The 15239-nt window shown below is 40.4% G+C and overlaps 1 protein-coding gene across 2 annotated transcripts in view; it reads right to left on the bottom strand.

The window, feature by feature from the left end:
* VPS8 (VPS8 subunit of CORVET complex) overlaps nucleotides 1-15239 on the bottom strand; it is an 83515-nt gene that overhangs the window by 22709 nt on the left and 45567 nt on the right. For both annotated transcript variants that reach the window (XM_042794100.1, XM_032992497.2), the window contains 9 exons: nucleotides 13737-13821; nucleotides 12620-12718; nucleotides 8934-9023; nucleotides 8428-8474; nucleotides 3384-3525; nucleotides 2572-2661; nucleotides 1954-1996; nucleotides 1088-1191; nucleotides 432-510 (listed from right to left, as the gene is read on the bottom strand). In XM_042794100.1, the coding sequence (XP_042650034.1) occupies nucleotides 432-510; nucleotides 1088-1191; nucleotides 1954-1996; nucleotides 2572-2661; nucleotides 3384-3525; nucleotides 8428-8474; nucleotides 8934-9023; nucleotides 12620-12718; nucleotides 13737-13821 (779 nt within the window). The remainder of the gene's footprint in view (nucleotides 1-431; nucleotides 511-1087; nucleotides 1192-1953; nucleotides 1997-2571; nucleotides 2662-3383; nucleotides 3526-8427; nucleotides 8475-8933; nucleotides 9024-12619; nucleotides 12719-13736; nucleotides 13822-15239) is intronic.

Here is a 15239-nt window from a genome sequence, read left to right as displayed (position 1 = left end):
GGTGCAGGGACAAACATACAGAAAAGCTAGGCATGGAAGACAACAGTGTATTATGTCAGAAGTTCCCAAAGTGCAGACTGCAACCTACTTACAACCTAGAAAGCCTTTGTACACACTGTGCACCTTGGCTTTTTCAAAGAGACAATCCTCAATGGAACCGACATATTGGCAGAGACTATGGTAGGGTCCCTCTTCCAATAATGACCAAAAAAAAAAAAGTTGGTATCTATCTGACTGACAGCTGCAGCCTACCAAAGGCCCAACCTGAGCTCAGTCCTATGTACAGCCACTGCAGTTCAGATCTACTGCAGGAGCAACGAATTTAGGAACCGAGTAACAAAACTGCCTTTCTTCTATTCATCCAGTAGATGAGGAGAGACAGCACACAGATTTTGATTAATATTTGGTGTTGTGAAAGCCAAAATGCTTACATTCGGAGTATCGACACTGTGAAGAACCAGATAATTTCTGTGGGGACATCATAGCCTCCAGCAGGGGAAACCAGAGGGCCTGAAATAATCAAATGGAAGATAAAAACCAGTAAGAACACAGCAGTAATGAAAATGAGCTGTGACCAATGCCAAGAGTCCATTTCCAAAGACTCACCACTTCTCACAAAGGGCTCAAGCAAGCTGTATTGTCTCCACCCCTCAGAGACTAGGCTGACATTAAATTCAGGATTTGTGAACACATTCAGAACAGCAATATTCTGCAGCCACTGTGACAACAGCATCAGCTTCGTGCCACCATAAAGCTGGCTCAAATCTTACTATACCCTCTTTAGTGCCTGACTGACATTCAAGCCAAAATTTCAACTGGAGCTAAAAACGGGGGAAAGGATGTTGTCTCATCTGCTTCTCCACTGCTGATATCCGCTTTATTTTGTGCTTCACTCTTACAACTGAGGATTTCTCTGCTGTGGGTCTAAAGCCTGAACCACTGCAAGAAACTCGATTAAGAAAAACACGACTGCTTGAGACATATCAGTATCCAGTAGATGGGGAAAGGAAGTAGCATGTGAAGAGAAAGTTTCAGGAGATGCAGAGGCCTTTGTTGATTTTAGAGATACATTTTTTTGTTACCTTACCTCTCGCTGTTGCTGGTCTAAATTGTGTGAATTTCGCTGGCAAAGGGCAATTGTTTTCATTAAGGTATCTTCAATGTCTTCTAACAAGGGGAGTTCAGCTGAGCCTAGGTTTTGGCAGAAAAAACAAATTGTATGGTAAAAACTATTAGGTATGTTAACTCCCAATCATTCTGCAAAATGAAATCATGCTGTTCATCTAAAGTTTGTTCACTACAGTGAGCAACTAAATTATAAAGACCGATGCTGATTTTTGGCACTTTTCCTGAATAGCACAATAAACTGGGCATATAAAACTTTTCATGCAATCAAGTAAGGAATATCTTAGCTGTGGTTTAGGATACAATTAAGTAACAAATATGGGCACTGCATTTAATTAGATGCCCACGAGTCCTTGGGCTAGTGAACAGTGCACCTGTGCACATAATCATTTTCTGCAGGCAGAATATTCTTACTTCTCTGAGAATTTTGCTTCAAAAAAAGCTACTTCCAGGTGTCTCTCATCACTGTTCATATATAATGCCTGCTAAAGCTCAGTAATGAGTCTGAATGGATTCTACCACAGGAAATGTATCTGGTAAGCCAGTAAGAGTACCAGTCACAATCAAAAAAGCTAACAGGGCAGCTGACCACACACACAAAGAAAGCATCCATCACAGCTTGTTCTAGATCTCTAGCAAGATCAGAGTAACAAAGTAAGGATGTATCAGCAGAATAACTACCGCAGCCATGTGAATATAAATTTAAAGAATGTCACCACAAGACCTAGAAACAGGATCTCATTATGCCAGGTGTCAGGCATATGTACTTTACATTTTTGTGTTTTTCTCTTTTTAACAGAAAACAGAATTTAACTTGATAATTCTTACTTTCATCATCCTGCGTAAGCATCAGCAACTTGCTCTGCAATCGCTGAAACAAAAGACAGAACTCGGAACAGGAAACTTGCAGAATCTTGATAGCAGTGTTTTTACGGTTACAAAGGCTCACCCTCATTTTCTTCCCTAGTATGACTAACATACTATAAATGTCTTTCCCAATATGGAAAGGAAAACAGAGCTGAAAGATGATTTTTAATTAAGAAAAACAAATTTCAGCATCTATTAACTACTAGATGTTTGAAGACATGCCAGAAAAAATATAGTGATCTACTGAATCTGCAGACAACTCAACATATTGTTATTTGATAGAAGGTAAGTGCGTCCATGGATTCCACTGGGAAATAAATGGAGAAGTGACAACATAAAACCTTATAAATATCAAGTAAATAATAATAATAATAACAACAACAATAATAATAATGTCATCAAGTAATAAATGACAGTATCAAGCCTTAACAAAGGCCATCAATAACAACAACAATAATAATAATGTCATCAAGTAATAAATGACAATATCAAGCCTTAACAAAGGCCATCATGCTGAAAGCATGTCATGCCATGCTGGCACGGCAAAAATGCCACATTTGGGATTTCAGTGTACTGTACCTCAAGCATAACCAAAAAGGCACCATGTATATCTCCCTTCTTCTCCAATAAATATGAAGAAGATTCATGGAGCTGATGTTTCTGGGTTATCTGAGTTAAAGGGAAAAAAAAAAAAAAAAAACCAACCAAGGTAAATGTCTATCTTAAGAAATCTGCCAGTGTTTGTTTTCTCACAAGACAATGATGACCAGATGGTCAGAAAGGATTGGGTCTCCATGTGCTCACAGGCATGTTACCCTGTCTGAGCAGCACTCCTACTTTCCCACCCCACCCCCAGCTATGCTGCTTTTATTTCTCATCTTGCACTATTGCCATCACCAGCCTTAAAATCTTTAAAAAAAATTTATATATATATATATATATATATAAATAAAATCTATAAATCAAGATCAAAGACAGATTATTGTTAACATTTTCATAAAGGGAAGAAACAGTCACTCTCCCAGTGCTAGTCAAATTTTGGCAGCATTGCTTTCCAAAAAACTCCAGGCTCATGATTTCATATACCTTCAACATATTAATCAACATTAACACAGCCAGTCTCTATTCTGCAGTTACTCAGTAACTTCAGAGCGCTAACAGCCTTTTTCTTATTAGCCCTGAGACTAAACTCAGAACTAGTATATTAAATATAGCTACACATGCTGCAGGAGAGCAGTTTAGCCATTTGAGGGGACAAACAGCATTAGAAATGGATTGGAAGAGTTTCCAGGACCTAATCCACAACCTAGGCTAAAGTACTTTTACAGTAGTTTAAAGAGGTAGGAGCCAATTCGAATGCTTCCCCTTGTCCTTATACATGCCCTTCTTACCTGGATGGTTTCTTCCAGTCTGCAATATTCCAGAACTTTAAGCGTTTCCAAAACCTGGTCTGGGCTGTACTGACAAAGCAACTCAATGAACTGCTCAGTGATGCAGGGTGGTAAGTGTATCAGGTCCTGGTTAATGCCTTCTCTGAAATAAAAAAGACACAGGAGACTCAAGTCAAATTCTAGCCCCGAAGTTTGGCTGGAAAGAAGAGTTTCTTATTCATTTGTGTGTTGTCTTTTATCCTTAATAGAGAAGTAAAAAATCTGATTTTAAGAGAAAAATTGTGCTGTTTCTACTAGTTACTGATGCTGTAGGTCTATCAGGCATTTAATTTGTTCCACAACATATTCTACTGATGCCTCAGTATACATTAGACTATCAAAGACCTCCTGTGAAGAAAGATGCTAGCACAGACACATCTTCAGCAATTCTATGGCAAAGAGGTGCAAAGAACTCACCTAATTTCTTCAGTGAAACCATAGGGCCCCTGAGTGCTCTTTTTAGACGTTGATTGTCTATTCATCCTATAGATCACCTCTGCACGCATTTGAAGAAATATTTTGTTGCTTTTTGCTTACTTTTCCCGAAACTGTTCTTTGGCTTCCTTTATCACATTTTAATGTTTCCTCTACTAGAATATGATCCCTTTTATCTACCTCTGAGGCATGAACTCATGCTTCTTTTAGGGATATATCTCCATTTTTATTTAGCTCCTCTTCTCAGACAAAAGAAAACTAGTGAATTGGGTTTTGCTCTTGCAGAGACAAAAACTCAGTGCGCTTTATGGTCATTGGTGGAGCTGATAGCCAACTGTAAGGTTTCAAACCAGTCCCTGCATATTGCTCAGCCAAAGCCAGCATCTTCTCTCAAGGGTTTTGCAGCCAGCTGCACTAGATGGAACCAAAGACATCTGCCCCATCTCCCGGCATGGGATCTGCTCAATCAGCACAGGTAGGTGAAGTCTCCAACCTCTGCTGCTGTGCTTCCCGTCCCTCTTATCTCCCTGACCTCCTCTGACCTGCCACAAGCAACACTGCCATGATGGTCAGGCACTCACCAGTACAGACCTGACACTATTCTCTTCTGGGTAGGGCTGTGGATAAAGCTGCCTGGCCTGAGTTGTTCAGGAGGCCAAAACGCAGCTTCCCTTCTGATTCTAGCCAAGGTAATTTCTGCAGGTGAAGCCCAGAGTACAACTAAACTCATTAAATAAAAATGTCCCTCTAAAAAAGATTTTTCCAATTCCTTTCCAGCAGCAGCTGCTGGCACTGCAGTAGTTTCATGCAGTGGCCATTTTCTAATTCCTTGGCTTATTAAGTAAACTACTAACGGGGGGAAAAAAACAGAGCAGAATTGCATGCAGTGCCTGTGACTGTCCCTGTGTCCTGACTGTTTTCTAGTGATCTGTTTTTTAAAAAGAGCAACATGAAGCAAGAGATTTCAAAGAGTTAGGATAGAAGGGATGATACTTTCCTAGAGATAGATATAGCATCTGCAACCCTTCACAATGAACAGTGGTTCACCACCACTGTGGGTTAAACTTCATGTGGCACTTCTGGGATTGATGGATCATGCAGAACAACAGAAGTTTATCCTGTCTAGGAAACAAGGCTCTTAAACCTGTTCTGAAGCTCCTGCTAGGAAATAAAACTGATCAAGGTATGTATTTAGTTTTGTTACCTTTCTGAACAGAAATTCCTAATCAGGAGGAAACACGTTGATGCACAAACCCTACAGCCGTGGGATGGAAAAGGTCTGGTATACAACATGATCCTATAGTTCCTGGGAGCTAACGGAATTATTGTCATCCAAGAAAGGCCCAGAGAACACTGTGCCCGTAGCAAGCCAAAAGAAGCTTACTGTGATTACAATGTCAATCACTTGATCATACATTATATTTGCCCAGAAATGAAAGCCTCACGCAGGTACTGTTCAGTGTCCAAAGTATGGACACAGCTGTATAAAGACTGGTATCCAAACTATTGTGTTTTGACATCAAATAAAGAATGGGCTTTTGAAGGACCAAATAAGAATCCTAAATTCTGGCCTCCTACATTCACCATCTACACCTCCCACAACCCTATAAACTCCCCCAATGCCTGTGAGGGAGTGAGTGCTCTACTCTTTTTGTGACTGGACTAAAATAAAGAAGCATTTTCTGTCTAAAATGATCTCTGTCTACCAAAATGGGAAAAATGGCAAGTCATACATTTTTAGTATGAGAACAAACTTCTAGTCTGGAAGTAACTCTCGCACTTAGTATTCATGACTTCATAAGCTAGATGACCTTCTCCTTAACTATTTCACTCAAGAAATGCAGAGAACAGAGAATGGGAAAAAAAGCTGGATTTTGATAATGTTAAAAACTAAGCAACAGCCTTGAGACTTGCAGGTCCTGCTCAGCTCAGCGTGATTACATTCATCCTCAATATAACCATGCAGATTCCTAAAAGGAAGAGATAATCACTGATTTCTCACAAAAGCTGGCACAAGTGATCCTTGCAAGTGTCACAGACCAGCAAGAAGAGCCATTATAACAGAAACTAAAAGTTTAGGTATCTGTTAATATATTTACAAACCCAGAACACTGCGTTGCTAAAGAAGTTGATATTGTTGGTGTAATACACAAACACATGCTGCAAACAGACATGCTTCACTGAAATGTTTTTTTCAGAGGAAAAAAAAAACTTAAGAGTTTAAAATGGAAATGCAGCAAAGGCTGTGATTAATGAGCTGAGCAGCACACACTACATTCTCTGTTTTCTGTGGCTGCTTATAAGATACAAACATACAGACATTTGGTTTTAATTTCCCCAGGCGATTTGTGTTACCCTGTTTCCTCCCTTCCCCTTTCCACCTCCTTTAAAATAAATCTCTAGCTAAATTAAATGGGCCAAATTAATCCCTAATGCAATTCTGCCAACTAGGATAGTTATACTAGCATGATGAGTCTTGTCCCCATATGATCAAGCAACCATTTGTATTTGGGACATTAAAAGCTCATTTACTGCTCTAAAAGTCTTTATTTGAATAAGAATTTTGCTCAGAAAAGCATATAAGCATTTAGATTGACTGAAGAGAGACAGATGTTTTCAGAAGAACCTAATCACTCTTTGATGCATAGATACACTACAAAGTATAGGTGTATCTGCAGATCAGAACACAGGATTTCTCCCTCCTTCCCTACCTCTCTCAGGATACAGTTCATCTCATTTCAATAGGTCTCAGAAGCAGACAACCTCATAGCACTGAAAACAGACCACAGAACCTTCAGTGTTATTAAAAAAAAAAAAGCCCCTCCAGCAATCTAGGATCTCAACAGAACACTTCTTCCTGACAACATAGTTTAAGAATGATAGGTTAAACTTTGGGCTTCCAAACCTTCTGCTTTACGATCAGTCACTGCCACATGTGAATCCAAAGCATTTTTCACTTTTCTGTATAACCGTCCCACTTATCTTTTGCTTATTGAATATTCTGGCAACTACATCCAGGCAGTATGTGGTTTATCTTCACTCCTTGGGGTGCTGAACATCATACTGCGGTGCAGAGAATCAGTGGACTTTGGAAGACAGAGGGAAAAGGAGCTGTTCATGAACTTCCCTAAGACACACACGGCACAAGAAGACAAGCCACATGGCCTAATGCGCCTCGCTGAACACCCGCCTTGGAGGGAAAAGCAGAGATATTCTGAAAGATCAGATATGGAAAGGTGCTTCCTATTGCTGGTTTGAACACATCATGTGTTGCTTTTGATTAGAAGATAACTAGAGGAGAAACAGTGGTATTTAGCTCTAATTATGGTAGAGTTAAATTAGATATGTTTATTACTCGAAGATTATGGAAGCCACTCTATGCATAATATTAAAATCCAGGTTAATTGCTACCTTCATTGGGTCTCACTGGCTAGAAGTGATATCACAGCATTAACAAAGTCGTACTTAAATAGAAATAATGCCCAGCTGGATGTTAACTACTCAAATATTTTTTTAAATTATTCATTTATTAACTAAACCATCTAATTTCTCTCCTATAAAACCCAACCAGGATATTTTCTTGGCAAAATTCTGATTCTGACTTCTAAGAAAACAATAGGTGTGAAAGTTAACATCTTCCATACAAACATGGCTGTAAAACTCAAGAAATAACAAAATGTGTCTTTTTTTTTTTTTTTTTTTTAAATTACATCCTAACAAAATCCAAAACATAATTAATTCCAGGTTCTAGCTTCCAAAGCATGCTTTTTGTTCCACTTCAACAAGAACCAAAGCATTAACACCTGAATTTAGATATTACCTGTTCCTACTCCTCCTCCTCCTCATAAAGTAAAATTAATTTGCAATTAATTGACAAAACAAGATCTCTCCTTCAATTGCATTAACAATTGATTGAAGGCAATTGGAGCTGTGCATATATAAATGTCTTGCTAAATAAATAAAATCAAGGTCTTGTAGCATCTGAAATGGATTCAACAGAAAGAGAACACTCAGTGCTGAAATACTGAGAGAACATGAGCAGATGGAGCAAGCAAGTAGTTAATGAGAAGTCTGAAGTGAAATATGGCAGCAATTCTGAACTAAGACAGGAATAAAAAATGCCAATAGACCAAAATGCTTTTCTATTTATGTTAAACTTTGGCACCTTGGTCAAGTAGTCAGATTGGCGGGTTGAGAACAGAAACTGCCATTTCTGAGAAGAGAAATGGCAGTTTCAGTCTCAGGGTAACCATTTCACAGCCTTCTCAAAGAAGCTGTTACAGCAATGCCCAAACTCCCACCAGCATGGGGGAGGCGTCACAGTGCACGTACTGGAACCCACAGCACTTCCCAGTTAGGAAGCCAGCAAGGGCTCTGCTAAAGGATATTCCCCAGAACACTGTTATTTCTGGGCTATTCTTCTCAACCTTGGGTGGTTTGAAGAGCAAGTCACCTTTTCTGAACCTTAATCTTGGCTGTAGGTTGTCTCTTGATACACTGTTTCAGAGGAATTTATTTTAACCCATGTTTTCAAACTGTAGTTTATAAATGGTCCAATTTTCTTACATACCTTGGATCAAGGAGACTCCTCAGAAACTGGAAGAGTAAGAATTGATCCTGTGCAACAGGAGGAGATGGAGTATTACTATAGGAAATAATGTGCTATAAAGCAGTAATCCCTGCTATATGCACTGAAGAAAATACTGTTCACAGCTGGTAACCTGCTGAAGAAGTTGGTTTAGGCATTTGTCTGGCATAAAAACTCAGAGAATATGTTTGTTGACAACAGCTTTTTCTGATCTGTGAGTGCAAGCCATACTGAACTCCAAACTAAAAAACTGCATTTAGCAAGTGAAACTACCAGCAACTCAGAGATTGTACATGTTTACGGACAGAACTCTACAAACAGGCCAAATAATTTAAATGTAGCAATTTCTGCTGGCAAGTAGCTATCAAGCTATTTTATTTCTGTTTATGACACAGTGACATACTGACTTACTCTTAGTGATCAATTCTTACAAGAATGGCAACCCCACTGTAAAGAAGCACCAGCATCAATGAAGTTTGACACTTTACCTGAAGGTTTGTAATGATGCCCTCAATCTGCTCACTGAAGTGAATGGCTACCAAGTCGGCTGCTTTACATGGGCTCAGCAACAGCAACTCCTTTGGAAAGGGAAACACAACAAGAATAATTACTTTTAATTTCATAGTCAATATAATTATGCAGTATCCCAGACTCCATTCATATTCTAACTGCATCTTTGCCTAGAAGAAATCTGTAAAATATCAAATATCATCACACAAAAAGTGATTTTGAAAAAAATTAGAAGGATGGTTTGTAAAAAGGCATTTTTGCAAGTCAGTGATTTTACTACACAACAGGCCTTGTAAGAACGCAAAACTCTTCACACCAATGATGCATCTCAGTCCTAAGGTGAGGAAATTATTCATCAGGTTTTCTGACAACTGCCTTTTACCCCCTGCTAACAAGGCATTCCTAGTGCCAACCAGAAGCCAGCAGTAGAGAGAAAACAAAGCCCTCAACTGACCCTAGGGAATCTCTCAGTTAAACGAAAGCAGTTAGGCTTGAACTGAACCGAGGTTTCAGAGGTTTAAAAGCAGATTTCCTGAAACTGTTAACTACAACTGATACCTGTCTGGATGTGAAAAAATCCTAAGCATTTTCCTTATTGTAATAAAAGGGGGAAAAAAAAAAAAAAATCTTTTAGATCCCTGTGGGTTTCCCTCCTCTCAAGCTTGATCTAAGAGGCTTCATATCATACAGGTTTACAAAACCCAGAACATGAGTCTTTTGTTTTAATGCTTCCAAATGTATCCATGCTTCCAAATGAATGAGAAGCAATTGCTTCAAACCAAAATTGGGTCCCTGGTAACCCTTCCCAAAAGCCCCTGCTAAGCCTACAAAGGAGAAAACATCACTTTACTAAACAAAAGCAACTGTTATAGTGGTAAAGAAAGAAAAATTTTATAAATGTAAATCTGGGGGAAAAAAAAAAAAAAATCTGAAAATGTTACTTAGCACTAGCTTGGTCTCCAGACAGACATAGCAGCTACCAAATTCAGCCAATGCCAGCAACAGACCAGGCAGAAGGCAGCAAAGGAAATAACAAGGAAGGGTGTGACTACTCCACAAGCTCTTTAAAGAAGAGCTATCATAGAAGATGTGTTTTGTGAGGTTTCCAAAGCAAAATTTGCCTACCACATTTTATGTAAAGCAACTCTGCAGTGATTGGCCCCACAGCTTTACTGCATGAGCCACAGCATTTAGTTGCCTCCTCAGTGCTCAGGAGCATGACCCCTCCATCTCACAAGCCCAGGCGATCCAAAGAACCCAGAAGATCTTAACCACAGCAGTGCAGAGGAGTGCAGAAGTGCAACTGCCTTAATTTGTTTCTCTCTCTGGACAAACCCTCCCCAGGAGTCTTCAGGACTGCTGCAGACAGGACTGACTGCCTCGAGGGAAATGGCCCAGCCTCCCTGTAACTGACTGCAGCTCTTGAATCAGTGTGACCCTCACAGCCTACTCACAAACAAAAGGTTTGGGGCTTGGGTTTTTATCCTCTCCCAGATTTGGACAATTTAGAAATGTGGTACTTCTTAGTCAGACAGCCCTTGAGGAAACAGTACTGACACAAGACATGGGGGTCTGAGGACAGAATGTGACCACCACAACCAGCACTGTGATTGAAGAGAAGCCTTAGGCTTTATTTTCAAGATAAACATCAAGGAACAATAGCTCTGTAGGATGATGGAGAAAATAAGAAGTGGCACTGATCACAAACATCACTTTCTGTCATAAGATCACCAGGAAAGCCTCTACCAGACACTGCTAGTTTCAGCTGAAGAGGCTGGTTTGCTACTCTCAGACCTCAGCAGATGAAAGGACAGCTGTTCAAAGACCTGAAATCAAAGCATCACCCTAGTAAAACATTATTTACTATTTTAAGTCTTCTGAATGTCCAAGAGCAGGATTAATACAATCGAAAACAACAAAAGCCCGCAGTATCCAATAAACTGCTAAGCCACATGGAATTGTATATACTGCTCACCAATCCTGGGAAATAGAAGATGCCAAAAGGAAAGAGGGAATTGATTTCAGGGACAGCACCCAAGAAAGGTGACCTACAGAACCAATCATCTGCCCAGCAGCTTTCTGAGGAAGCTACAAAAATCATGGGTAAAAGCAGCTGGCTGTTATCCATAAGGTGATGGAACGGTGCAAGAAACCCTGTTTTTAAGGGTGACCGTGGACTAGTTCAGAGGAGTATTTTCTGTTGTTTGCCAACTTCAGAAAAGTGTGCAGCTCTGACAAGTTGGGCACTGGGCACTTCTGACACTGTGAAATAATCAAGAAGTGGCTTCAGACTGAGAAAACAAGAACAACTCAGTAAGAAAAGCTGGCAGTCTCGACTTACGACAAGCTTATCAAAACCAATACAACACAATATGAAACATCAAGAAGGGCAACGTAGGACATTCCTGATTCTTCCTGAGACACCCATGCATGGAACAGCAACTGTAAAGGCCTCAGGCTGAAGAGACCCAGCAAGGAGACCTACCTGTGATTTGATAAAGACAAAAACAAGGCTTACAGAGGGAGGCTGACTCACTCAATGCCAAACAATTTGTGCTGTATGTACCAATACAAGCAGAGACGAGGGATGCAGCAGAAGAACAAAGCAGACACAAGGAAGCAACACAGTGGACAGCAATTGGCTCAACCTGGAGAGCCCAGCGTGGAACCACAGCTGCTCTGATAAGGTAGCAACAAGCCAGGCCCACGCAGCCACAGCACAACCATCACCACCAGCACAGGATCTGAAAGCACATCTGGAGAGTGGGTGTGAGCTCAGCAAGCTGCATGTCATACAGCTGGATTCACAGGATTTCTTTGTTTACTGTCTTTTGAAACATTTTCCCTCTTGGTCCATTTTCTCGTTAGTCATGCACTACTTGCAGATTCTGGTAGAGACTAAAAGAATTCTCTGTCTTTTAAACGTACCTAATACTTTTTTGTCCACCTCACAGGATACAGAATTCTGTGGCCATTTTCTGCTAAGTAGTCTGGGCAAGTGCATGACTGCTTGTTTTATAGACAGAGTTCTTTTCCTGGCTTATCTCCAGTTCACCCTGCAGGGGACTAGCACTACCTTATAGGAACTAGAAATATTATGCATTCCCCATGGCTACTGACTGGACAATTATTTCAGACACATCTCCATCCCCTGAAGCAAGAAGAGATTGAAGAGATGGGAAAAATGATTAGCTAGAGAAATCTAGCAACAGTCTGCATCTTACAGTAGAAGTCATGACCCCATCTTCCTACAGGTTAGAAGTGCCAGGGTACCAAGATTGAATGCTATTATCATTGTAAGATCAGGAATTTGATACCACAGACTGTGAAGTCAGTGATGTCAATGTCCTGACCTTCCTGCTGTTGCATGCTCTGGAGATGAAAGACCTACTAATGGATCCCCTCCCTGCTACACAGCACTCACTAGCCATCATCCCTGATAAAGCCCCATTATTCAAAGAGCAATACTTGAAACCAGGAAACCAAGGAAGCCAGCCTGAATCTAAGAGATGCACTTATATTAATGTATGAGACTACTAAGCCTTCAAGTCAGAGCTTTCTAAACAGTTGTGATTCAACACTGCGACATTTCTGCTTATAGACCAGCACTAGGCAGATCCAACAGGAGTTGGCTGAGGTACCGTAGGTTTAGGATATACTGTACCTCTATATGTTCCAAAGCTTTCTGCCACACTGACTGCTTTTCTTCAGCACTGTAGCCAGGCATGGACAGGATGTTGTGAATATAGTTGAAAACTTCTTCCTGTAAGGGATAAAACCATAAATGGTATAGTATATTCTGCAGCTACCATCATTAGATTTTGGTAAGGAAAAGCACTTCAAACAGTTTTATGATGACCTCAGGGCTAGTCTTCTCTTAGCAAGTCAGGATAAGTTATCTGCAGGTGAGATTATATATCCTTAAATAGTCCCTGAAGAACTTCAAGGAAAAAAAAGCCAAGAGGAACAGAATTGATGCTAAACGTGTTAAGCACTAAGGTCAAAGAGAATTGTTCTTCCACTATTAGAAATGTGCCTCTCTTGCTCACAGGAAAAAAAGGACAGGACGTGACTCTTTAGCTAGGAGCGCAGGCAGAGAAAAGAATGATCTACCAGAGGGTAGGTCAGTTTTCCCAACATATTCCCGAATTCCTCTTCAACATTAGCCTCTCCCCCAGGTTCTCTGGCACTGTCCTCAGCTCAGATGCTCTCCCGTACCATATTTTTTGACCATCTCACTATCACAACCTATCTCTTCTGACTCCTTCTTTCACACAACTTTCAGCATAGTGGTTTCATAAAGAGCTGGTGAGATCCCATTTGCCAGGCTTTCCTTCCAACTTTTGGTGGTGGTAGGGAAGAGAATACCTCAAAAACTGTGGCTGATATGCAACTTACAGACATGCAGGAGCTAACTGCAAAGAGATAGTAACGGCAGACTCTGTCCAGGGGGAGAAAAGAGGGTACTGATGGCAGAAACAAGCAATATCTGCAATAAATCCCACCTTGCACCCACATTTTAATGTATTAGCATTGTTTAAATTTAAAAATAAACCAATAATCTGAAACTTTAAAAAAAAAAAAAAATCTCCTCTCCAACACACACACAAACACAAAAAGCCCTGACTATAACTAAGAATATTCAGCTGTAAAAGAGGACACTTTTTAAGATAGAGAAGTACGACAGAAAAGCAGGGCTGTTGTGCCCATTGACACTACTGCCAGCAGGACAGACTGCACTGCTATGAAGGAGAAAAGCCAGAAGCACCAGATTTACTCACCTTTCTCACTGGATCACGCAGGTAACAGCCAATTATTTTGTCATAGCGAAGCTCTCGTTCATACATGAACTCACAAATCTGATAGCTAAAACGAAAAATACTTTCCACATTAGGGAAAACATTCACTCAGCTGAGTCAGCAGAACAGAGGTAGGTAGCTCAGATCCAGCACAGTTTGGCAGCGCTCAAAAAAAAATACATCATGTTTTACAAAAAGCATTTGGAAGTATCGTACGTTAAGGCTTTCAGTGCACACGTTGGGTGGCTGCAGTTTACACAAGCCACCTGGTACCAGCCACAGGCCCATCAGACTATCAACCTCCCTCTTTTGGGGAACTTATCACGCGTAACAGAGGAAAACAGAGTTACTAAGGTGAGCGGCAAGGGATAGAGAAGAAAAGTCCTTAAAGAAATTGGGTTTCACAGGTTTGCAAGGGATGGAGGACAAAAATCCGTAAAGAAATCGATTTTCACAGGTTCCACTGTTCATAGATCATCTTCCCTATTTCCATAACACACTCAGCTCTAAGCTAGGCCAAGCCACAATACCAATTCGAAGTAATATGCTTAACATGACTTTATAGTGTATTATAACACAGCTTCCTACCTTCAAATTTTAATAAACATCTTAAATGTTTTGAGACTTTAGATAAAAACAGATTCAGCTGAGGCAAACCAAATGAAAAGTGTGCTAAATAACATTACACTATAGATATTTTAGCTCTGATGGAAGCGGCTGAGCTGGTGATTCTGGCAGTCAAACTCTCTGAAGCAAGGAGAAAAAGAATGCATTTCTTGAGTCTGAAAAAATTGGTTGAGTGACTGCTTCTAGGACACACAGGAAAAAAGGCATAGCACACCCCACCAGTGCACTTTTATCCCTCTGATCATTTGTAGTGTGATGGATTAATTCACATAACATCCAAATTCAAGACTTGGATGAAGACACCCTCCCTGGCTGGCTCTGTTCAGGCATGAGACTCCTCTTGGAAGTATAAAGCATCTAAAGGAGATGGTAGAAATTTTTAGCCTTTCCAGACACTGTGTTTGTTTCTCCTACTCAATTCTAAAATGAGTACCATGGGGGTGGCTTCAGACCCCTTCGTGCTTGTGTATCCACCTGTGGGTCTCACCCCAACGAGTCATCTCCATCTGTCAGTGGTAGAGCATTCAAATATACAACTACACCTTTGAACAAAGCCTGGGCTCTAGGATAGCAAGTGCCAAAACTCATCAAGCCCCACAGGGTTTCATGCTGAAGGGCTTCCACAGCTCTACCCCCTCCTATCTTAACAATGCTTTCTGTAAGAACACCCAGTAGAGATAAGACAGAAAGACTGGGACTAAATACGAACATATTGAATGAAGCATACGTGAATGCATAGGGGAAATAATCCCAAACACAGCTGCAAAGTAGGAACAAGAAATGTGAAGGAAAAAAGCTTTGGAGGAGATTTAAAGGCAGTATTTAAACATCACACATAAGATTTAAAGGCAGTATTTA

Source organism: Tyto alba, unplaced genomic scaffold, assembly GCF_018691265.1.
Source record: "Tyto alba isolate M040663 unplaced genomic scaffold, T.alba_DEE_v4.0 Super-Scaffold_10, whole genome shotgun sequence".
In the NCBI taxonomy this organism is placed as follows: Eukaryota; Metazoa; Chordata; class Aves; order Strigiformes; family Tytonidae; genus Tyto; species Tyto alba.
The sequence above is the reverse complement of the archived record's forward strand: the minus strand, read 5'-3'. Positions and strand labels throughout refer to the sequence as shown.